This window comes from Agelaius tricolor, unplaced genomic scaffold (assembly GCF_023055355.1).
Source record: "Agelaius tricolor isolate 1412-34295 unplaced genomic scaffold, bAgeTri1.0.p SCAF_13, whole genome shotgun sequence".
Classification (NCBI taxonomy): Eukaryota; Metazoa; Chordata; class Aves; order Passeriformes; family Icteridae; genus Agelaius; species Agelaius tricolor.
The window spans coordinates 9848916-9872135 of NW_027269273.1; the positions used below are offsets into that span (position 1 = coordinate 9848916).

General features: G+C 39.1%; 1 protein-coding gene across 6 annotated transcripts in view; it reads right to left on the bottom strand.

Annotated features, from left to right (window-relative positions):
- GRID1 (glutamate ionotropic receptor delta type subunit 1) overlaps positions 1-23220 on the bottom strand; it is a 485778-nt gene that overhangs the window by 92109 nt on the left and 370449 nt on the right. For all 6 annotated transcript variants that reach the window (XM_071438687.1, XM_071438688.1, XM_071438689.1 and 3 more), the window contains 2 exons: positions 11979-12152; positions 913-1074 (listed from right to left, as the gene is read on the bottom strand). In XM_071438687.1, the coding sequence (XP_071294788.1) occupies positions 913-1074; positions 11979-12152 (336 nt within the window). The remainder of the gene's footprint in view (positions 1-912; positions 1075-11978; positions 12153-23220) is intronic.

Consider the following 23220-nt stretch of genomic DNA (forward strand, 5'->3'; position numbering starts at 1 on the left):
GCTTGAGTACCAAGGCATGAACTTCCAGCCCAAAACAAAGAGGGCACCTGCTGTGCTCCCAGGAGAGGCATGAAGGAAAGACAAAATTGCAACTCTGAAGCTATCACAGAGTTTGATTCTGGCTTTGTAGCAACGAAGCTCGAAGTAACATCAAAGTTCAAATTAATTTAGCAACAAAGGATGGCATCATTAGGACTTGTCAGAATGATCAAATTGCATCATTTTACTGAAGAAAAATTATTTTATCAATATATATTTGGGAACAGGGAGTTTCTTCTGAACACTACAAAAGTTAGAATAGTGACAAATTAGGTTTTTTTCTACTATTACTTGTGATCAAGTAACTTTTATACAAGAAATTGCCATGTGTCTGCAAAGCCACAGCTCTGTCCACATTTGAGTATTTCAGCATGGTGCAAGACAGTGTAACTGGTAGTGCCAGCTTAGCCAAATCAGATCCTTCTTGCTTTGCTCTGGGATACAGTACACAAGTAGATACTTACTAATGCTCAGCTAACTTACAAAGCTATCTGAGCTGTCAAAAATGCAACATAATTCTTAAACCTCATAATTTATTTCCCCTCCTGCCCACTTCAAGCCCCTTAAGTTATCCTTTTGCAAAAATGCATGAATCAATGCCCATGACTACTCCTGATCCTACTTCCTGCACAGAAGGCAGCTAGAGAACAGAAGCAGAACACACACCACTGGACCCACACTGCACTGTGTGCAACTTGTTTATCATAAATCATTTGCTTGTTTAAGAGCTGCAGATTGTCCTTGGTTGCTGTAGATCACTTGCTTGTAATACATCAAAGAAAAGTTGAATACAAGTTAAAACCTTCAAATGCTCAAATAGACATGAAGCAACTCATTCAATTGCTCACAAAACGGTGGTTTGTCTTTTCTCACCTTCTTAATAGTCTCTAGCATGGATCTTCCTCCATTCCAAGGTTTGGTGGATTTCCTCATGCAGTTCAGACTTGCCATGCTGTGCCATTTCCTGTCCTCCAGTTTTCTGTGGAAAGCATTGGCCAGCATGAGCACACTGTCATACAGGTACAGGTTGGAAACCTGCAAACAATAATAAGAATGAGCCTCTTTTTTTTATGTGAGCATCTTCCAAAGAAATGATAAAAACCAGCAAAGAAAACTAAAGAAGGCATAAATAAGAACTAAAAGCTGGGTATATTCGACATGTTCAACAGCCAAAGCATTTGAGACAAATGTCTGTGCTCCTGAGTCCCTCTGTCCAAGGGATTCTGGCACATGGGCACTGCCTGAGCATTACTGCAATGCAGTGCTGTAAAGAGAGATCACACTCCACATATAAACTCAAACTACAGAGGGAGTACAGCTATCTATCAATGAAAGACAAGGATTGCTACTTTTTCAGCCCTTTCAGCAAGGAGGGAAAGACAGGATGGAATTAAGTTCTTGGGGGTTTTATTCATTTGAGCAACTGGCAATTTCTGGAACAGCAAAATCCAATGCACACACAAGTCTTTAGAACAGGAGGAGAAATGACAGAATTATTTTGGTCTTAGCATCTCTTTCCACCAAATATACATGACACTGGTTATGTGTTACTTTCTCTGGAGCTACTGAATTTAGCCTTCTTAGTCTTCAATTCACATGAGAGAAACAGAAATAAAGAATTGATGACAAAGACTCCAGTAAGAACAGAACACCACACTAGTAATGCTGAGCTATGTATTTAATTTTTCAAACCAAGACACGTCTAGCAATACGTGATTAGATCTTTTGACAGGCAGTGGTATCCAGCTCAGATGGTAAAACTTTAGTAGAGGAAGTTGGCTGAGACGACACTAATACTAATAATAATAATATTTCTTCTAGCTGTAGGCTTTAATCATGATATCATCCCTTACTTTGCCATTTATCTCCTGGATTTTTCTAGTTCATCTTAGAAAGTAATGCCTAGAGACCAGGAAAGGGTTGCAAGGGGAAGTTAATTCAGCTGCATACTTCCTATAAATATGACTCTTTAGGTGTCTCAATAAAAATGACACTCTATGAAAGCTTAAACACTTATTACTGTTGAATCACTAGGTGCAAGTAAACTTCTGATGTCTGTAAGATGTTAATCTCCAGAAACAAAATGTTTCATGTTCCATAATCTGGAGTTTGACGTAAATTGAGAACCTAGGCACTTAGAAATATCTTCCAGTATAAGTAAATCTGAACAAAAGATATCTAAGCAAAAATTAATTTTGAAAGAATCAAAATACAAAGAAAAAAAAGATATTGCAAATACACACTTATTTAAGTGACTGAGCATAAAAAGGGATCTTAACATGAAAACAATGCAAAGCCTATGAGATACTATCAGGGAGAATCTCTCTCATCTGGCATTGCCATTTTTCCCCCTTCTTTTCTTTCCAGCCTTGCTGAACAAGCACTCCACATTGCCTTTATTTGCTATTTTATCCACTTAAATATTTTCTTTTTAGAATATTTCCTGAGGTAGCTATATGTCATACTTCCTCTGGTTTTAAGAAACGTAATTAAGGAGTTGATAGGAGTCCCAGCAACCAAGTTTCTTCTGTTCAATTGCATTTGTTTCCCTATTCTGTAGGTATTTCCAAACAACTTTCAAATAAAGCAATCAAGCAAATCCTTATTATTCAGGAAGGCACTTTTCTTCAGGGTTAAACAACTCTTCACAGAAAAAAAATCCAAACAAACCTCAAATCCCACAAGATACACCACCCCCAAACCACAAAATCCAATTTCTTAGAAATATGTTTAAAATACATAAGGAAAAATGCCATTTCTTACAAGCCTTCATGATCTTCTTTGCTCCCAAGTGAATTTGGTTTTGCAGACTCGCTTTTAACTGACAACAAATTGTCTGTTGCCTTGGAACACCCACAGATCAGAAATGCCTTTTATATTCTCCATTTGGCACTGTTCTTTTGCAGTTCTGGAAAACTGCAGCCTCATTCCCAAAAACAGTGCTTGGTTTGCTAGCAGAGAGCTCCAAGGCAAAATACAAGATGCACTTGGGTACACTGCTTTCTGCTTTTCATGTGCTTGGAGAAGACACCACAGTTCTGCACATGTGACTGACAGAGCTTGGGAGAGTTGCACTGAGGATCTCAGCCTGCACAACCTGGCACCCAACTCAAATTACCTCCTGCTGCAGAGCAAAACAAAAACTCCTGTGTTTACCAACCCAATCCTCACTGTTCAGCTCGACCTTTAACGGACTTTGCATCACTATTGTTCCATTAGCTTCTTTTGAAAGAATGCTATGAACTGAGAGGTCTGCACAAGAGGAGTCTCCACACATTTATCCTTATTCTACATCTGGACATCTGTACCAAGGCAGAAGAAAATGTTGCAGAGCATACACCAGAGTACTTTTTTTGCCATGGAAAGAATATTCTGCATGTTCTGTTGTATTATCCACTGGTATTTTGTCACTATGGTTCTCTTCTGCTGAAAGCCTCATCCCAAATATGAGTAAATGGTGCTTTTTAATCAGCAAAATTCCTTCCATCATATAATTGTACTCTATTTACTCCAGTGAAAATGACATGCATGCATAACTACATTTTACTCATTACTCACTGAAGAGGCAATATCTATGGAAGAGTAAGTTGCATCTTACTCACACAATCAACACTTCTATTTTAGAACAGAAAATATGCAAGCTAGGAAAAAAAACAGCATCAAAATTTCCACAACTAAAGCTGGATCTCTAATGGTAAAAAAAAAGAACAACCAAAAAAAAACCCACAAGCATTCTGGCCTGATCTCACAGTAAATTCAGATTCTAATAATTTTCTTTATTACATTCAAATACAATCAAATCTCTGCATATGTCATAAATCATATTTGCAATATGAGTTTCCTGTAACCTCCAGAATATGCTGAGAGAAGAAAAAGGATTCAGCAGACATGGCCTGCATGCCCTTGTTACTGCACCTGCACACATACTTTAATTTTCAATGAACTGTCAAGTTTCCTGTGAGTATGGATTTGACCACTGAAAGGGAATTTTTGAGATACCCAAGGCTTCAGCTATACTCTGATTCCACCAGTACTGTCAGAGGCATGAGAAAAAAGTTAATTTTAAAAATTCATCTTCGGGTAGCATTCAGAATTGGTAGCAAAGCCAGAGAGAACTGAAACAAGGCAACATACTTGGCTACTTTGGGTTTTCAAAGCTCAGCAGCATTTTTTAATTCCCCTATTAGGATATTCACAGGGGAACAGAGGAAGAAAGGACGTATCTTTCTGAAGCAATTTCCCTTAATAGAATAAAAATTCCTAGACTAGAACAAAGTACTTGATTTTGGTCATGTTTGGAGGAAATGACAATAATTTTTAGTTCTTCTTTCTCTCCATTGCTGACAGTGTAAGAGCTGGAGGTACTGAAATGGTTTTTGATCTATCTGCTGTAAGAATGATGGTGACTGCTTCACCAATATGTTAAAGAATATATCCTGTACATGAATAATTTTAGGCATGTTCTGGTTTATCTTCTGGAAATGATTCCATACTTCATGAAGCTCTTTTTTGCACTGAAGAAATAAATCCACTATACACTAGTAGAGCAAGCAGAAATTTTCAAGAATGGAAATCTATCACAGTATTAAATGTTATTTCATAGAAGTTTCTATGTGAATTTCATGAGAGTTTCCAGAATGATTTTACTTTCAAAGTTATGTATGAAGAAAGCTCTTTGCTCCTTCAGAGGGACTAATCACAGACAAGTGCTCTTCTGAGAAGGCCAGCAAGCCACAAAGACTGACCCCAACTCCTGAGTGGCCAGCAAAGCCAGGAATCCAGCCAGAGATCAGCTGAAAGGCAAGCTGACACTGAGATGCCACTACTTCAAAAACTCATTCCGAAGCTGGGCATCTGTACCCTGCTGCTGCCAAAACTGCTCTGTGAGTGGCCACAGCAATCAGCTCCAAGGACGAAGCAGATGGAAGAGGAGTTCAGAGCAAGTGCAGCCCGCCAGAAATGCCTGCTGCCTGAGGAGAGAGATCATGGTGACTGCTATGCACACCCCAGCATGCCCTAAACCTGCGTGTCAACTTCCACAGCTCAAGTACTGCCTGGTGCAGTTGCACATTTGTGTCTGTAATGACAGAGAGCATCTTAGCAGGAGCAGCAAAGATTGATGCCTTATTCATGGTATAACGGTGTGCTAACAAGGATATTGTTAGAGCAGAGGGACTCAAAATTTGACTTGTTTCATTTTCTTAAATACATCTCAAAGAATGGCAGAATTTCTTGGGTTGGAAGGGACCTGTAAGATCATCTAACTCCAACCCTCACCCGGCTGTGGGAAGGAATGCCATTCACTAGACCAGGTTGCTCAAAGCCCCGTTCATCCTGGCCTTGGGACACTGCCAGGTTTGGGGCATTCACAACATGTGACTGGAGGACTTGCCAGTGAGGACTGAAGCAAATAAATCATTGAGGACTTCAACCTTCTCCTTATCCTGAGTAACCAAGTCTCCTATTTCATTCAGATGGTTCATATTTTTGCTCATTTCCCTTTTATCACCAACTGTACATATAGAAGATTTTGGGTTTTCCCTTGACATTCATGGTCAGACTTAACTCCGTCCGGGCTTTAGTTTTCCAAACCTGATCCCTGACTGCTCAGACAATTTCTCTGTGTTTCTCAGCAGCTTCCTGTCCCAGATTCCAGTGTCTGCAGAGAGACTACCTTTTAGTGTTTTGTGTTTTTTCTAGGGTGAACACCACTTGTTTATCCCTGCAGGCCTCCTGGCATTTCTGACTGACTTCTCTTCTTTCTGGATCCCCCTCAGACCACTCCAGACTGTATCTCTGTGGCCCACACAGATCAACAGCAGCAGATCATGGCCAGTGTATGAGGCCTCGTAGTCACTCAGTCCCATCCCTGTTACAATGTCGTATCAGGAACCAGGTGCCTCCATGTCTCTCAGAAGAAAGTCACCCACTGCTGTCACCTGCTGTGCTTTCTGAGTTGAGCCAGTTGCTACACAAGGAGCAGATGAGGCTGCCTTACTCAGCTCCAGCCTCTCCCCTGATCTGAAGGGTCTTTTCAGCCTGCAAGTGGTCAAGTGACTCTGCAAGGGCCCATCAGGCTTTGGGGAAAGTCTCTTCCTCCTGCAGGTTTTCACTCTCTTCACCACCCTCCATCCCTCCCTTCTGGGTGGTGCCAGCAGGAAAGTTTGGATCTGTTTAGCTGTGGGTCCACTTGCAGACTGTGCTTTGAGCCAGCTCTCCAACTCCTTCCCAGCCTCCCTGATGTTCCTCCCCCTTTCCATGGGCCTTTCCTCCCTCTTTCCATGTGCTCCTGCAGCTCAGGCAGGTGTGTCCAGGGGCTCCTGCAGCTCAGGCAGGTGTGTCTGGAGGTTCTGTGCCTGGACACCCCTTTCACAGGCAGGGGCACCAGGGGACAGGGCCCGGCCATCCCTGGAGACTGAGGCCTGCACTGCGGCCTCTCCCTCAGCAGCCCCAGCTGGTGGAGGCACACAAAGTGCCACACCACAGCCCTGTCCTGGCCACCACTGTCCCCAGGGCTGCCCTGGGAGCTGTTTGTCCTGGTCCTGCCCACAGCCATCATCTCTCGTGGGCAGAGCCTGCTGTAAGACAGCACACCAGTGCCTAGGTTATAAATACACACTTGCTGCTCAGGGAGAGCAGGATCACAGCCAGCACTCTGGCATTCAGGGAAACACAGTCAAAAAACAAACGTTCATTAAAGACTCAAATGTCATCTTCCAACTTCCAAAGGGCTGTTTATTTATTATCCCTAAGGCAAATGAAATAAAATAACTAAAATTCTCCTACAACCACCAAAACATAGGCCTCAAGTGTATATTAATTCAAGCTTTCTGTCAGTAAGGCATCTAACTACTGTATTATTTAGTGTTCTGCCCATTCTAGTTTTAAGTATCTCAATGAGCTTTCCAAATAGTTCTTTGTAAGACTGCACTCTCAGAATCTCTTTTTAATTGATAAGCAGCTCTTCTTTCCTTGTATATTTTCTCCTGTTTTTACACAGTTACACATATCACAACACTCTTCCCTTCTTACAGGTTCTAGTCTCTGAATGCTCACTGTCCCTCAGCTATTTATTGTGGGCATTTATCATTATGAGTGTTTTCTTTGCCAGTATGTTTTGTAACAATGTGTCAGCAATAATACAAGGTCTGGATTACCCTATAATGCTCAAGTTTGTTAGCTGGAGGCATTGGCTTCACTCACTAAACATCTCAGGAATTTGGCACAGCTAACACTAACTATACAAGGAAAGTCTAGTAGCAGTGCCTTGATAAAGAGAACTGAACATAACCAAGAGTCAAACAGAAGGACAAGAGGTAAATGCTGGAATTGCAAAACAGCATAGAAGATTATAATTTTATCCTACCTCATTTATAAATAAATATAGGTACAAATTAGGTTTCAGAGGTGATAAATGAAAAATGGAGGTACTTTTGATGTTTTTTTTGAGCCACTATTGTCTGCTTCCTGATTGAGTGGCGAACAAAAATTCAATGAAATAATTATGCAAATAGAGAAATCCAGCAGTCAAAAGAGGCAGAGAGGAAAAGATCATTGCAGAGCCTACCTGGGGTTTTAACCTCCAGTGTGATCACAAAATCTCCCACGGCCACGGGACACCCGCAGTGCTTTGGGGTTTTTAATGAATTCTTCTGCTAACACACCTCGTAGAAAACACACATCATTGGGCTTCAGGGAGAGATTTGTGCTGGGCAATGGGCAGTAAAGTCAGTTCAAGGATACTTTACATTCACATTGTACTCAGAAACAATTTCACTGTGACTGAACATCTGGTCAAAAATCCAAATTAAACTTTGCTAAAGAGACTAGCAAATATAGGTTTGCATTGAAAGAAAAGGAAAAATGTGGCTCATCAATCCTTTATGGGAGAAAGTGAATGCTTTAATAGGGTTTAATCAATATTTACTGCCCCTCAGTAGCACTCTACAGTTGTGTAATAATAGCAGTGTTAACAAGCCAGATGAGAATAAAGCCATTTAGTTGGACAAAATTGCACAACCAGGCCCTTAAGTTTAGACACTCAAACACATCCTAAGAAATAACTTCACTTACAGTAGTTATATTGCAGTGACTCCTGGACAGAAAATAGATCAGAAATAAAAACCCAGCGTTGTAGGAGCAACTGCTAAGAGATGCCTACATAGATATCTGATGGACACATCACTGAAGAATGGAATTTTTATTCAAGGAGAAGATCAGCTCTTTCAATGAATATCCTCCCACACTTCTCAATGTCTCCTCAAATATGTCCAAGCAATGTCTGGAATAGTTCTTAGCAGAGAGGCTGGACTCCCAGTCAGGAATAACCTCATTAATTTTGTGACACAGGATACTGGAGTTTTCTTTTTACCTTTTCAATCCTACTATGCATTTTGGGTCGTGCTAAATTATTTCAGATACACTGTGTCCCTGTAATATATTTTAAAAGCTTCAGAATCTTACATGGATTGAACTCATCAACTACATAAATAGTAAGCAAGGGCAAAAAAAAACTAATGGGAATTACATTTCTAAAGAGAAATCTTTCTTTAAAAAAACAAACAAAAATATCTGATTTTGAATTTCTTAATGCATTGTGACTAACCTGACGAAAGAAAAAAATACCTTCACCAAAAATTGTGTATGTAGAGTGCCATCAAAACTAATACCTCAAGAGAAATATTTTGGAAAGAAGCAAATTATACAGCAATAGTTTTTCAAATTGAGTCTGTAAGAACATTTCTGAAATCATCTATAAAGTTTAATAGCAACTAGACCACTATGTACCATTCAAATGCCATGTGAGGATACATACTAGGCCTGGCTGGGACTATGAATCCTGAAGTGTTTCAGTGCTTTCTCTCCAGATGAGGCAACACTGACAACACTGTTGGCTCAAACCACAGGACACCAATGGCCAACGGAAGAAAGCAAGCTCTAAACTGTGTCTTTTCCGTTTAGCAACAGTAAAAGAGATGGACACAAAAAATCCTACCTGAAGGATAAGACAGTGAGAAATGCAGTCCTCTGAAGTCAAATAAAAAGATCAAGACAGGAAACTTTATAAAGCTTTTTCTCCACTTGAAGCAGAAACCCAGATGAGTATATTATACGTGCAAGAAATAAGGGCATGAGCAAAATTTTGACAAGTGGGTTGATGGAATAAGATTGGATTTCCACAAAGCATTCAGAACAGACGAGTTTTTGGATGAGCTTGCAGAACAGCCTGATCTTTAAAAGGCTTGTCAGAATGCCAAACCGGGATGATCACCCACTGAAAAACAACCTTCCAGGATATGGTACTAAAGACACAGAGAACAAAATCATTCCAAAAAGATTTTCATTAATTTAGCCGGAACAAAGTTAATAATCCATGACGTAAATGTTTCTTTCTTCACTAGCTTGTTAAAAGTGCTAAATTCTCCCCTAGAAAAATACTACAGCTAGAGGTTGACAGAGATTAGCTTATTGTTCTTCAAAGTCATTAAATAAATAATTAACCAACAATAGCTCGTAAGTTACCTTGACAACAAGCAATTATTAATATGAGACTGCCCAAGGGAGAATGAAGCAGGGATTTCCAAACTGTGGTCTTAATCAAAGTACTTCAAAGCAACACAAAGACTCAGTGCTGGCAGGCGGTCACTGCCTCTGGTGGATTCATGCAGCCTGACATGGAGCTTGGAGCTGCTGCAGCCTCTGGCAACAGGGGTAATTCAGTGATGTACTTCTGTACAGCAAAAGGTCACTACTCTTTTTTTTAAGCAGGAAAAGAGAAACAGAAAATTGCAAGTACCTGAATTACAGGACCATTAATAACATGTCAGTCACATTCAAATTAATATGAGCTGTATATCCACAAGGTGTTACATAAGATATTTTGGCAAAACCTATGAAAAATAAATGTAGCTATGGAACACTTCAGGTATAACTCCACATGACAAAAACATCCTGTATTCAATCTATAGACACTTAAAAATATACTGGGGATAGCTAATTTGGAGAGCTCTCACATGTGCCCTCTGTCTTTCATGCCAATGCAATCAAACATGAAAGCTACAGAATCAGCTGCCAAAAACATTTTACCTCTGCACTTCTTTATCTCTCTTGTTTTTAAGTTCATAGAAAAGGAACTAATGGGCAAAACATAACATTACCATTCCATTACCATTCCATTCTCCCAAAGATAGTTTCTAAGGTGGTATAAAATTTATGGAAGACAGAAACTGAGAAGGTTTTGTTTCCAAAAATCCACATCTGGAAATCAGCAGGAAGAGGGTCCTTATCTAAAGATCCTTATCAATTAAATTCAGTAATAGGACATGAGGCTGATGGTGTTAGCAAATCCACTCCCAGTTACCAGTTTGCAAATTTGCAAATTAGAACTTGCTCAGTGGCCTGTCAGAGCCCTTCAGTTGAGTCTCTGAATTAGATTATGCATAAACCAGCATAGGCAGCAATACTCAAAATCCTGCTGTAATGGAAGATTATTCCCCAATGAGTGATTTGTTGGTGCAGCATAGATAATTTTTCATCATACTGGAAATTGCTTTGATCCTCTGAAATGAGCGGCCGTTGTTCTCATTACAGCATACCTCAGAGTTACTAACAAAGATCAAAAGTGTCTTTTCTTTCTGAGCCAAAGCAGACACAGCCTTTCCCCTGTGCAGAAAGAATACAGGCATGCTCAGGGTGTGTGTTTGGCTTTTCCCAAACCTTGCCATGGCTAGGACAGAACCTGAGCCAGAAGAGCTTCTCTTCAAGGAAGAACTGTCTGTATCTGCACCTTAAAGCATTTCAGTCTCTGCTTCTAGTAGGGTGCAAATAAGTAAAATTAACACCCCTATTCCTTGGGAAATCTTAACCCACTTCCCTTCCTGACACTATCCCTGTCTCTCCTGGTCTGAAACTTTTCCAGGACAGGATTCCACTTTGCAGGAGCCCTGACCCCACACACCCTCCTGAGCAGGCTGCAGCAGGCCAGGCTGGTGACAGCTCCTCCCCAAGACTAACCAAGGCCCTTCTCCATCACCCCACAATGCACATCCACACTGGACAGCCCACAGGCTCAACCACTGCGTCCTCATTCAACCCATCTCAGTTTAAGACTAAGTTTGCAATTAAATGTTTTTAAGTGAGTTTATAATATATGTCCCACTAAAGTTTATACCTATATTCCAACACCTTCAATAGTGATATAAATAAGATTTTTAACTGTGTCTGAAGTAAACCAAAATACCTAAGTCCCACTGAAAGTACAAGGCCTTTGTTTCTGAATTATTGCACTATCATTGGAAATAGCACCTATTAAATAATATTTAAATGACTGCAAAAAAAATTCTGACATCTGGGACAACTTGCCAAGAAACGTCAAGATGTTGCTAACACCAAAGTCAGATGTGTTACCAAAACCTGAAACTTGAACTAGCAGTGCATATTTTCAACACTCAGACAATTACCAGCTGCTGGAGACTTCTGAAACTATTGAAAGGGACAGACAGAATACATCAGCTTGATTCAGTCCATTACCTAAATATGAAATGCTCTGCAGCCCAATACCTATCAGAGTTCTATTATCCTCCCAGGTTCACTCTTTCACAACAGATGTCTAACAGGCATAAATACAATAAGCAAGCTGTAATATCACAGGACTATGATGGCACAATACTTTTCAAATATAATAAGATTCTTAAGTGAATAATATATGCAAAATCAGCTCTGACTTAGTGCAACCACTTGCTGATAATTCATGGATGTAACATCACATCTAAAGCACTCAGCACTGGGAAATAAAATAAATTAATAAAGTCAAGAAACATTGACCAGATCAGATTTATCTGTACTCATTTCCTTCCTCCTCTGGGTTAATACAGCCACAGAAAACTGTCCCATGGCAAGTTCTTAAGATGGACTTTTTTCTGCTGTGCACAGCTACTGACCTTCAGCATCTGAAGATAGCCTTCCTGTGGATCACACAGCAGTGAGGATATTCGGTGGTTGTTCCTCATGCACCTCTGGTTGTTGTCCCTTGCCAGAGGGAAAATCTGTCGGATCACTGTCATCCTCCCCAGAGCACTATGCACCAACTCTAATATTTCATTATCAGTGATTTCCTGTGAACAAAGACACAGCCATTTAAAAACATATGTCTGTCCAGACATTTTATCTATTTCTTTCATTACTGGTTAAATGTTTTTTTTTAAAATACAGTAGGGGAATTATTTTACAGATGGACATGCTTAGTCTACGCCAAATGTCATTTTGCATTTAATAACAACGATGCTATTTTTTTATACATCATCTGAAACAAAAGAAAAGAGCCTAACACAGTACTATCCATCTTGGCATTACTACAATTTTGCAGATGTAGTTCCTCAAAGGAAAGCACCAAAATGGTCTCAAATAGATTTCTTAAAAAAAAAAAAAGCACCTTGAAATGAAATTTATATAGAAAGACCTTTTGTTTGACAGACTAGAACCTCACTATATCCTCAGGACAAAATAACAATTGAAAAACATAACAGTCTTCAGGAAATATGGCTCTTTCACCTGTGAACAACATTACAAGAAAGCACTTTTCCCATAAGTACAGTAGATCATTTCTGCAGACTAATCCTGATAATGACTCAAGGAAGTCTTTTGAGGTTGTCTGTATTAGGAAATAAAAAATAGAAGAAACTTTATGGAGGGGTCTGACACATTTAGGAACATCAGTTTGTGCACAGAGAATAATTTGGGAGAGGATATAAGGAGACCTCAAGGACAGGCTGCTTTTCTTTCCAGGCTTCACAATTTCTAAAGCTTCGCTGCAGACCTTCACACACCCCAACCTCCTAATCCATCCTGGGACAGAGCCTGCATCTACTGCTCCTATAGGGAGGCTAAAGCCAGCTCCACTCCATGCTTTACACATTTTGTGTTTAAAGAAAGACACAAAAACAAAACCTCATTTTTTACCCCGGTTTGAAAATCACAGGCTTAGCTGATCCTGGAATCATAACAAAGGTGCAGCTTGTGATGTTTTTGTCCTGGCAGCTCACTGTGAGGCAAGACAGGCACTGCTGCCTGCACTCACCCCCCCCAGGCACCTGCTGTCTATCCCAGCTCCTCACCAGGGCCACCAGCAGCATCTGCAAGGCACATCAGCCCATCCCCAGCACAGCTGGACTGCCCTGGCTGCACAGCTGGGCCAGCCCAGTGCCCAGCCTGCACAGGGCTCTCTCAGCCCCTTGCAGCTCAGGGGGCTGCAAATCACTCATGTTGCTGCAGGTACTTGGTCACCAGGGCCCACAGCTTGTGATGCATCAGCAGCAAAAGTGAGCCTGCCTCTGGACATTTAACATTCAAGAAAAAATTATTTTGTTTTCTTGACATTTTCTCTGTCAAGCTGTGAGGGAAATGACCATGGGGTTAAAATAATTACTTGTTATGGTTGACTAGTACTGTACCTTGGCTCAATTCAGTTCTTCTTTGCCAATTTCCCTTTTTTTTTTGTTAGGAATATGAATTTTTAACTTTGAAGAAGGTGAAATTCATTGCATTAATGACAGACCAACTGGCGTGGCATAAAAACAGTAAATCAGAAAACAAATACATCCTTACAGAAGACAAAGATTTTGAGGCGTAACAGAAAATGCTGGGCAGCATTTTTTAGCCTTGCAAGGAGGCAATATAGCAGACCCCCAAGCTCTACAGACCCCTCACGATTTCCCCTCTGTGGATCTGAGGGGTGTTAAAAGACACCTCTAAGCTGAAGTCTGAGGGAGAGACAATTAAATGGCATAGCTTTAAACTCATAACCTCCTAGGCTGCATCCCTTGGTAGGAACACTCAGACCAAATGGCTGAAAATCGGAAAAAAAAAACCCAAAACCACATCATCCAAAGCTTCAGTTCAGCTCTCACCACACACATTTTGTGTCCCCTCTAAGTGAGACACTTCCTGTCAAAGATGTCTCAGAAACTCAAATATTGGTTACTTGTGGAATTAGTTTATCTGTCTGTTTATCTGCACACACAGAACTTCAGTTAGTTTGCAATACCACGTCATAGTGCTCAGGGGAATACTTAAATCTGCTTTAGCTGTGCTCAACTATCATAACACAAATCACAAAATGAGACAATTATGTTTCACATTACAATCTCTATTTTCCTAGAGGTAATGATAGAAAATTATAAATTTTAATGGCATTAATAATTTAAAGAACTGAAACATATTTCCAGAAAATATATCCCTGAGAAAACTGGAGGATTAAATAGAACAGCAGTGAGAACAAGGATGCTCATGGAGACAAGCTAGAGATTTATTTGGATTTTTTCAGTAGTATCAATACTGTTTGATGGGTTATTCTAACTCCCCTCAATGCACTATTTATATCTATAAATGAACACTTGTTGAAAATCCAGAAAACATCATTCAATTAGCTATTTTTCAAGAAGGTTCACCACAGCTTACCCTGTAGGTAGTTTTATTCAACATTTACATATTGCTGGCTTCTCTGCATCCCACATGAACAGACACACACACACACACACACACATATATGTAAATAAAAAGATTGATCCTTTAAAGAAAGGACATTGTCCACTTTTCTTACCACAGAAAATGTTCTAATACAATGAACAGATGTTCTAATACAATGAATGAATTCTAATGATCTGTGCACGATCACCTGTCCAACTCCCATCCTCACACATCCAGTACCACACCTCACTTCTATTTACCCAATGCTCCTAAAAGTCTCTACAGGGATGTAGTCCTAGTTTAATTTAATTAGCTCCATTTCTAGAGATAAGGACTCTGCACTGGGTGTCCAGATGTCTTTCTCAGACCACAGTGAGAGCCTATACAGTAGAAGATGTGCTGATTTAACAAAATATTATTCCTTACTAAAAATTCTCTTGGGGGGCAGGGTGGAAAGCACACAAAATGATAGTAAAAGCTGAACAAAGCAAACAAAACTCCACCATTGATATTAGTGTGGAAAAAATTATTAGTATTATTCACTATTAAAACAACTCATCAAAGCTCATCTATGACCTTGCTCCTAGCTGACTGAGTCTCTTTCTGTGTAATTCCACAGCATGAGAATCAGGCCAGTTCTAAACCCTACAAATTTCTTTGGGTATGATGCAAGTACATATCCAGTACTGTTTCAAGTCTATGTATAACTTTCAAGCAGTTATCAGGAAAAGAAAACCCACAGATTTCTATGGGAATAAATAAATAAATATAAATGCTGCAGTGTTGAAGATCGCAGCCAAAAGGAGAGAAGTGAGATTTCCTTAGGCAAGTAATAAATATAGAGTACCCGGAATACAATTAGAATAAATTGTAATTGCAAATTGCTACATTTTGCATTGAAATGTGTCATTTCCTAAATCTTCTGAAATTTCCACACTGTATTTCTTGTATTTCTATTCTATTTTTAAACTTTTTTACTCTGTATTTTTGTACAATTTGAGAATATCTTAGAATGTTTGTCCCACTTGCATTCATAAATGATTATTAAAAGGTCTGAACTTTTTCAAGAACAAGTAAAATATGGCAAAGTGTTAAAAATTTACCAACTTCTGGTTATCAAAGTAAACACAGACATCATTACACGGATTGGTGCTTTAAAATGAAGCAAAGAAAATGAGGCACTTCCATATGAAGAGAACAAGTGAGCAGGACCTCAGTCCTGGCTCTAACCAAGCAAAAATTAGGCCACAGCAATTTGCACAGGGACTGTTGATTACCCAAAATGCACATAGGCAGTTTTGGAAAAATATTCTCCAAAAAAGTGAAGAAAAACCACTGCAGTCATAACTTTCCCCAATATTGCTCTACAGCCATGTGCTAAGAAAACTCTGCTCATCATTCATTATCTTACACCTGCCTACATGCTGCCCCTGGGGAAAAAAGTATCTTGCTGAGATAGACTTTATCTGATAATTACTCTTCTATTTTCTGCTCATTTTTCTCAACTTTCAAAAAATATTTTATAAAGGAAAATAATAAAGAGGTGCCCAGATGACAGCTGAGAAGCCATTTAATTCTCAAATCAAGAGGACCAGTAGTACCTACAGACATACTGGGCACGTCTGATGTGGGGAAAGGAAAGAAAACAAGTATTGGCAGAAGCAACAGAAGTGCAGGATGGAAACAGAAAGTAAGGAGTAGTCACACCAGGGGGTTGTGAGACACTTCTTGTCCCTCATATAGAAAACTGCCCCCTATAGACAATGAAACAGTGGTGAAGAGAGACCTGTGCAAACAGCACTAAAAAGAATTGAGTTTGAGTCCAGAGCAGGATAAGCAGAAAGATGCTCTGAGTGAATGTCCTGAGAGGGGAAAGGAAAAGCATCAATAGCCATTTTTCTGCACTCTGCTCTGACTGATCACCTGGGCTGAGCTTGGGAAAGTTTCATCTGTCCACTGAAGATCTATAAATTAATCTGCTGGCAGCACCACCAGCATCATTTGGAAAGCATCATCTGTCCAAAAAGGAAGAATAAGGTCAACTTCTGTCTAAAATTTTTGACTGGTATTCAAGTGATGAGGACAATGTCATGTCCACATGGCCCAGAGTTCCCCAAGCCCCTTAGCACTCTAACTTCCTGTCTAAGGCTTCTCTGATGAATTGTCTACTCTTGCTATATTTCCAAAATTTTTTATTGCTTTTCCTGCAAAAAAAATTCCAAGAACTTTTCTTCCCACATCAGTTTTCCCTTCTCTTTCTCAGCTAAGAGAGCTTTTTTGACAAATATCAAAATAGTTGGGAAGAATTCAGCCAAATGCATTAGACCTGCATTTGCTTTAGTAGTTTCTCTGTGCTTACTGACTCTAATCAGGATCTTTATTGAAAGAGAAAGATTGAAAAGAGAAAATATTAAAAAGCAACTTTTTTTCGGTGTTAATCAGAGTTTAGTTTTATTTTTTGATTAAAGCTTACAGGAATTTCAGGGTTTTTTTACTACTGAATACTTTGCTTTCCTATGGACTTGGAATTTGTATAGTATTCTATTTCTACAACTATTTGTTTCAGATTTGTTATTGAAAACAGATTTCCACCAATAAGAAACTGGTCCCTGACTAATTTTTTTTTAGCATGGTTTTCCTTAGCACTGTAAAAGCTACTGATGATTTTTTACAAGCCCCAGTTATTAAGTTCAGGGTAGTACACAAGGATCAACTGGTTTTCCACATTCTATCTACAAAAAAAAGTATCTTTTTGCAGAGGCCATTACAAATACAATTTACCTTTCTGCTATCCACCCCACAATGTTGCAGTGTAAGCTGTTTGATTTTCTTTGTTTGCTTTTAAGTGGGACAAATAGCAGCACAACATTTTCTAAGAGATAAAGAAATGAACTCATTTGCAACCTTAGATTCAAGTTACGCTGCACAGCATTAAACTATACGTTGAAACACAGGAATACAGAAATTCAGACACCCATTAGCTTCCTCACTTCTTAAACCATTGTGCCCTGAGAAATACCCACAGGTGGTTGGCACTTAACCTAAAAGGAATTCTTTAGCAGATTGTACATTCCTTTCTAGAGACTACCTGATCTTTTAGACAGTAAAAAAAAAAAAAAAAAAAGTAATGAAATTCTACTAGTTCTCCCCACTATTGCCGTGGTTGCAGTTTGAGAACTTAGTGAATACTGAATTCCAGCATTTGTTAGTCCATATGGCACAGAATGTGGTGATTCTAAAACTAAAAAAGAAGTTATTTTGTGTTAATGACAAATGTTCCTTTGTATCTGTTCTGATGTGGATTGATCTGAATCAATGAAAAGCAATGTAATGTAAAAGCAACAAATGAAAACTGCAGTCAAGAGGGAGCTCTGATCTTTAGCTTTCAGACTTACTTTTTACACCTTACAATTAATTTTTTTTTAAACATTAAAAGTGCAAGTAATTAATTACTAGGCATTCTTCTGTCCAATAGAAGAATCTCTGCATTCTTCTAACCATACACAATTACAACATAATCCTCCATTACAAATGACTGATACCAGGAAACGCGAAGCTCAGTTCATCCCTGGCTAAGTCAAATCACTGAGGTGGCCCCAAGGGTGGATTTGGCTGACAGAATCTAATCAAACACAGTCATTCCAGCTTATTCACTAGACAGAAAAGGATGGAGCTCTGTGATGGCTGGAAATCAACCATAACTCACAGATCCCCTACATTCATGGTTACCACCACAAGTACTGAATAAATGGTTCAGTAAGAAGTATATGCAGTGACTCTTTGCATAAACTGTCAGTACCACATTGAAAAAAGATGCATGGACAGACCTAGAGCAGAAGGTGCAGATCAGAAAATACCCAGTGGCATTCAAACCACAGTTTTATTTGTCTTTCCATGCTGACACTGAAATTATTATTTTGCTGACTTACATAATGTGAGTATAATACAATAATATATGAGGGTGATGAAAAATGAAGAATAAAAAACAAGAGCAGAACCAGGTGAGAAGAGAGACAGATGATGGGAGGGAAGAAGGCAACCTAGGAAGTTGTTCCTATACACTCTCAGACTTGGATCATAAACCATTTTCCAATACTAGATCTAATTTCCACTGCAGAAGATTAAATTGTATTCCCTTATATTTCCAGATTGAAGATGTGATCATGTTCTTGTTATGTTTGTACCAAGTTTTTCAGCCTTTACACATGGGTCATATTTCACCAAGCTTTCATCACACTAAGTGCTTTCCTTTACATTTTCAACATTGTTCTGCATGCCTTGTTCTGTTTTATAGTGTTTTGCCCAAAACTGGCAATACTGTTCCAACAAAGCCAAGCTGATGTCAAACAGAGCAAAATAATTGCCTCCCTTACCTTACAATGGATGTTTCTGGTATCACATCTGAGGACTACATTTGCTAACTCAGCAGGACCACAACAGCACTGATTCCCATTCTGGCTTTTATCCACAAGGATTCTTAGTGGCTCCTGAAGATGCTCACCACCTATACCTCATTTTGTAGCCACAAGCAAAAGCACTTCTCTATATTAAATCTCACCTGGTGGAGTGCTTCAAATTCATCTAAAACAACTGGAACTACAACAATCTGTTTTTAACAGTCTGGTAATAATTAATAGTTTCTATAAAGCCAGAATCAGGGAGCTAAGTAAAAACATTACACCCCCATTTTTCAAGTAATCACCTCTCACTTTATCTTCTGCTATATATAAACTTTTTTTATTGCTTTTCATGATCCCTGGTATGAGTCATTTTGCTACATGGCCTTGTTTTATAATTCCTTACTTTATTACTCCTTTATACTCTTCCCTAGCCCTTTTCTTAAATCACTTTTTCTTTAGAATTCATTTCTGATTTCAAGTTCTGCCAAGAGAACCCACTGTCACCATAAGGACACCTTGTTATGCCTTCATCTTCAGAGAATCCCAGTTCTTTAGCCACCCTTTACTTACTGTGTTGTCTTTCCAAAAGCATTACCAGTTTCCCAAAGCTGTGAAGTTGGACAGTCTTTTGATGCCCATTATCCCCATGGTCCTTTTCCCAACTCTCCCTCTTCTCCCAGGGAAGAGGGAGAGGTGGGAAAAGGACCATGGGGATAATGGGCATGAAAAGACTGTCCAACTTCACATGTTCATGTCACCATGTCATGATCACTTTCACACTAATTATCTCCTGGCTTCCTCAGCCCTAATGAAATCTGAACTGATGGCTGCCTTAACATTTTAAACATGTACAGATAATGCCAATCAAAGGAAATTTGTGAAGCTCTGTCTGTTCCCCAACCCTATTTTCTTCACTGCAAGGAAATTATAATCTTCCTTTATTTTAATTTCTTGCCTTTAGGGCATTTCTGTCCAAAAAAAAGTCACTTTCATAAACAGTCTTCCTCACTGTCTCCTGCATATTTCCAGCCAAAAGTTTGTCCCTCACCTCTCCTCAGCTTCAGAAGGGGTACAGATGTTTTTTGACATGTAACACTGCATTGCCTCTTTTTCATCCCTACCTGCCCTTCACAAAAAGTGTTCTCCTATATCAATGAGTAGTGTTGTGCTTTGCCTGACCATGTCTTACAGCTTTTGATTAAACTACTGAATAAAAAATAAGTTTGAAAATAAATTAAAGAAATGATGTCTTAATAGCGAAACAACTAATTTGAATTATCTGCTGAATTCTGTACCCCTTCCACTTCCAGGAAGAGTAGTTCATTGCTTTTTATACTGATTTACATGTAAAAATAGTGAATGCTTAGAAACTTTGAATTAGAATTAAATATATTGAAATGAGGGAATAAAATACTTTGTTTAATTTGATTATAATTTTGTTCAATATTCCCGTTTTCCAGAATATTTTATCTTTTCTTTACCCTTGGAATGGAGACAATTTTAAAATCATAAAATGTCCCACAAAAAGGGAAATATGGTTTCTAACTCTTTTTATACTCCCAGACCTACTGCTGCTGCTGCTAATAAAGAAGTAGACACAATCTCCTGGAGCACTGCTCCTGGTACAACAACATCCAAATTCAGTTTCAAGTACTGCTCTTGTACCTCTCCCACAGACACATGCCCTGGGCAAGGCACAGCATTTTATCAGAAAAGGCGGAAAAAGAAAGGGGGAGAATAAAATATGTTATGAGGAGCCAACAGAGATGTTTAAAGCCTGGTATGAAAGAGAAAGGAAAGAGAAAAATAAAAATAATAAAGAAAACTAGGGAGAAAAATAGGAAATAAACATCCAAAAAACAGGGGCCATCTCTAAGTGTGCCAGTCTTGCCAAAAGAAGCAGCAGCACATGTCTGTCAAAGCTGGTGGGTCACCTCAACCATCAAAGGTATAAACAGCAAAGGTTCAAGCAGAACACCAGACATGTTCTAACAGATCTTCCAAAACTGCAAGTCATTGGCAGCTCTCCACACAGGCAATGATAATAAAGTGCTTTGGACTATTCTGGAGACACAGCTAAACATGTAGGAGTCCTAATTTGGAAGAGTTTTCTTTTATACAGATTTATAAAAGAATCACAAGTGTTCTTGCTTTTAAAAAGCTACCTGGCATGTTTAACCCAGAATTTAGGTAGAATCACTATCTAAATGAAAGCAAGAGATGATTCTAGATGATTCTAGCATTTCTAGATGAATAAAAACAAAAAGTGCAGGTGATGAAATATAATTCAAAAGGGGGGTGGTTAGTTAGAAAAACGTATCTTTTTCCTTCTAATCTCCACTACTTTTGACAGCTATTGAAATATTGAAACATAACCTGTTTGGAACTAGGAAAGTGAACAACAAATATATATTTTTTTTAAGCAGTAAGTTTTTTATCACTTTGGCTGCAAAGAGGACATATGAGGACATGATACTGCCTGAAAAGATCCATCCCTGTGTATTCTCTTACCCTAGAAAACCTGCCAGGTAATGGTTCAGCCTTCCAACTGCACAGAATAAATTTAACTCCCAATAAACCAGCCTTTTTCTAAAGATGACCAAGACCTTTCTCACCAGCAATGGCATCCAAACTGAACAGATACTTCAGCACAGACCTGGGTTATTGAAAACTAGCAAACAGGATTTTATTAGTACGGCTGTTTGTTCATTTGCTGCATAATTACCAGTCATATAGATTTACAGTTACCTTATCCAAAGCTTGGTGGTCTTGTTTATCTAACAAAATTAAAGTGATCAAATTTTTTCTACCCCCAAAACTTAACTCCTATTCTACCACATGGGAAGGCACACAAGGGAAAAACAATACCCAAACACAAATCTTTATCATTTTGCCAGTGCAAAGAGAGTCAAGTACATTTAATTTAATAATAAAATTCTTATTGAAAGACTACCATGCTACACAGTCGTGCTTCCTACAGCAAGGTAAGTCCAAGTTTCAGGTCCTCATTGGCTTGAGAAGTGGGAGACAGAGTACACTGTAAGGTGCTCTGGGTCAGCAGATCTCAGTAGCCTGAGCTGTCCAAAGCCCTTCATGGGTTCCCTGAAGTGCAAAAGGCCTGAAAAACCTGTTTACAATCCAGCACTCTTCATACAAGGAACCTCCATGGAAAAAAAATTGTCCCTGTGCTCTCTTCCTGCTACTGCCCCTTCAATCAGTCAGCCCTACATCCCTCTTCCCTTGCAATGAGATCACTGGGTCACAGGGTGAACGGGGTGTAGGGTCCTCAATCTGCCCGGGACAAAAAAAAGACTGGCTAAGGTTTTGGTCCATTTGCAAAATGGACTCCTACTCTCATGGAAACACATCAAAAAGAGCTGATTTGACTGTTGGGAATTAAAAGTTAATTCCATTCCACAAATCACAGTAAGAATCAGCATCATCTTTTCCATCAAATATTCATGCACTTCCCACTACCACTAACTGGAAACATGTACGTGGAAAGCTTAATCAGTCTGTCCTCTTGCTAGCATGGAGGGATGCACACTTAAATAAGAAGCAAGCCCTAAGGAATCTCCAAATTTCTACAGATGCATCCATGGAGATTCTCGATGCATCTTCTTCTCACAGTAGCTTTAATCACACACAAATTCCAACACTTCTGTAAAAGAAAGGATAGCCATGACATTTCCTCTTCCTTTTGCCTGCAAAGATTTTTTTTCCAAAGTTTTGTGAGTCTGAAAAGCTTCTCTAATTGTCTGTTTGGACTGAATTGCATTTTGAGATATTTACAAATTATGTGCACTGATACTTTCCACTAGAAATTTACACTTTAAATTTACATGCTGCCCTCATAGCTTCCCTACCCAGTCTTTAGCCACGAAGGAGAAAGAAAACAAAAGCATCCAAAATAGAGGCAGAACTGACACCCTGTGGGATTTGTGTGTGTACAAGTGTGCACACATTAGTGCACAAGTGCTGAAGGCTTTTATCACAATGTTACAGATTCAGGCTTCGTGAAGTGAATTTTAACATCTGAACAATAACAGAAGCAGTAAAAATTTCACAAACACTCCCTCTCTATAAATGTTTAGGGAAATATGCACTGTATTATCTTTATGTGAATATAAACACTGACTCTCTGGGCATCTTGCTGATGTTTTGTAGTGGGTCATTACAGCAGCTGACAAACCAGGAGGTACTTAACTGTAAAAAGGACTAGAAAGAATTTATAAAGCCTTGACAAGCAGGGATTTCATTCACTTTCCCTAATCCCTATTTAAATACAGAGCCTGTCTAATGCCATACAATACAATTT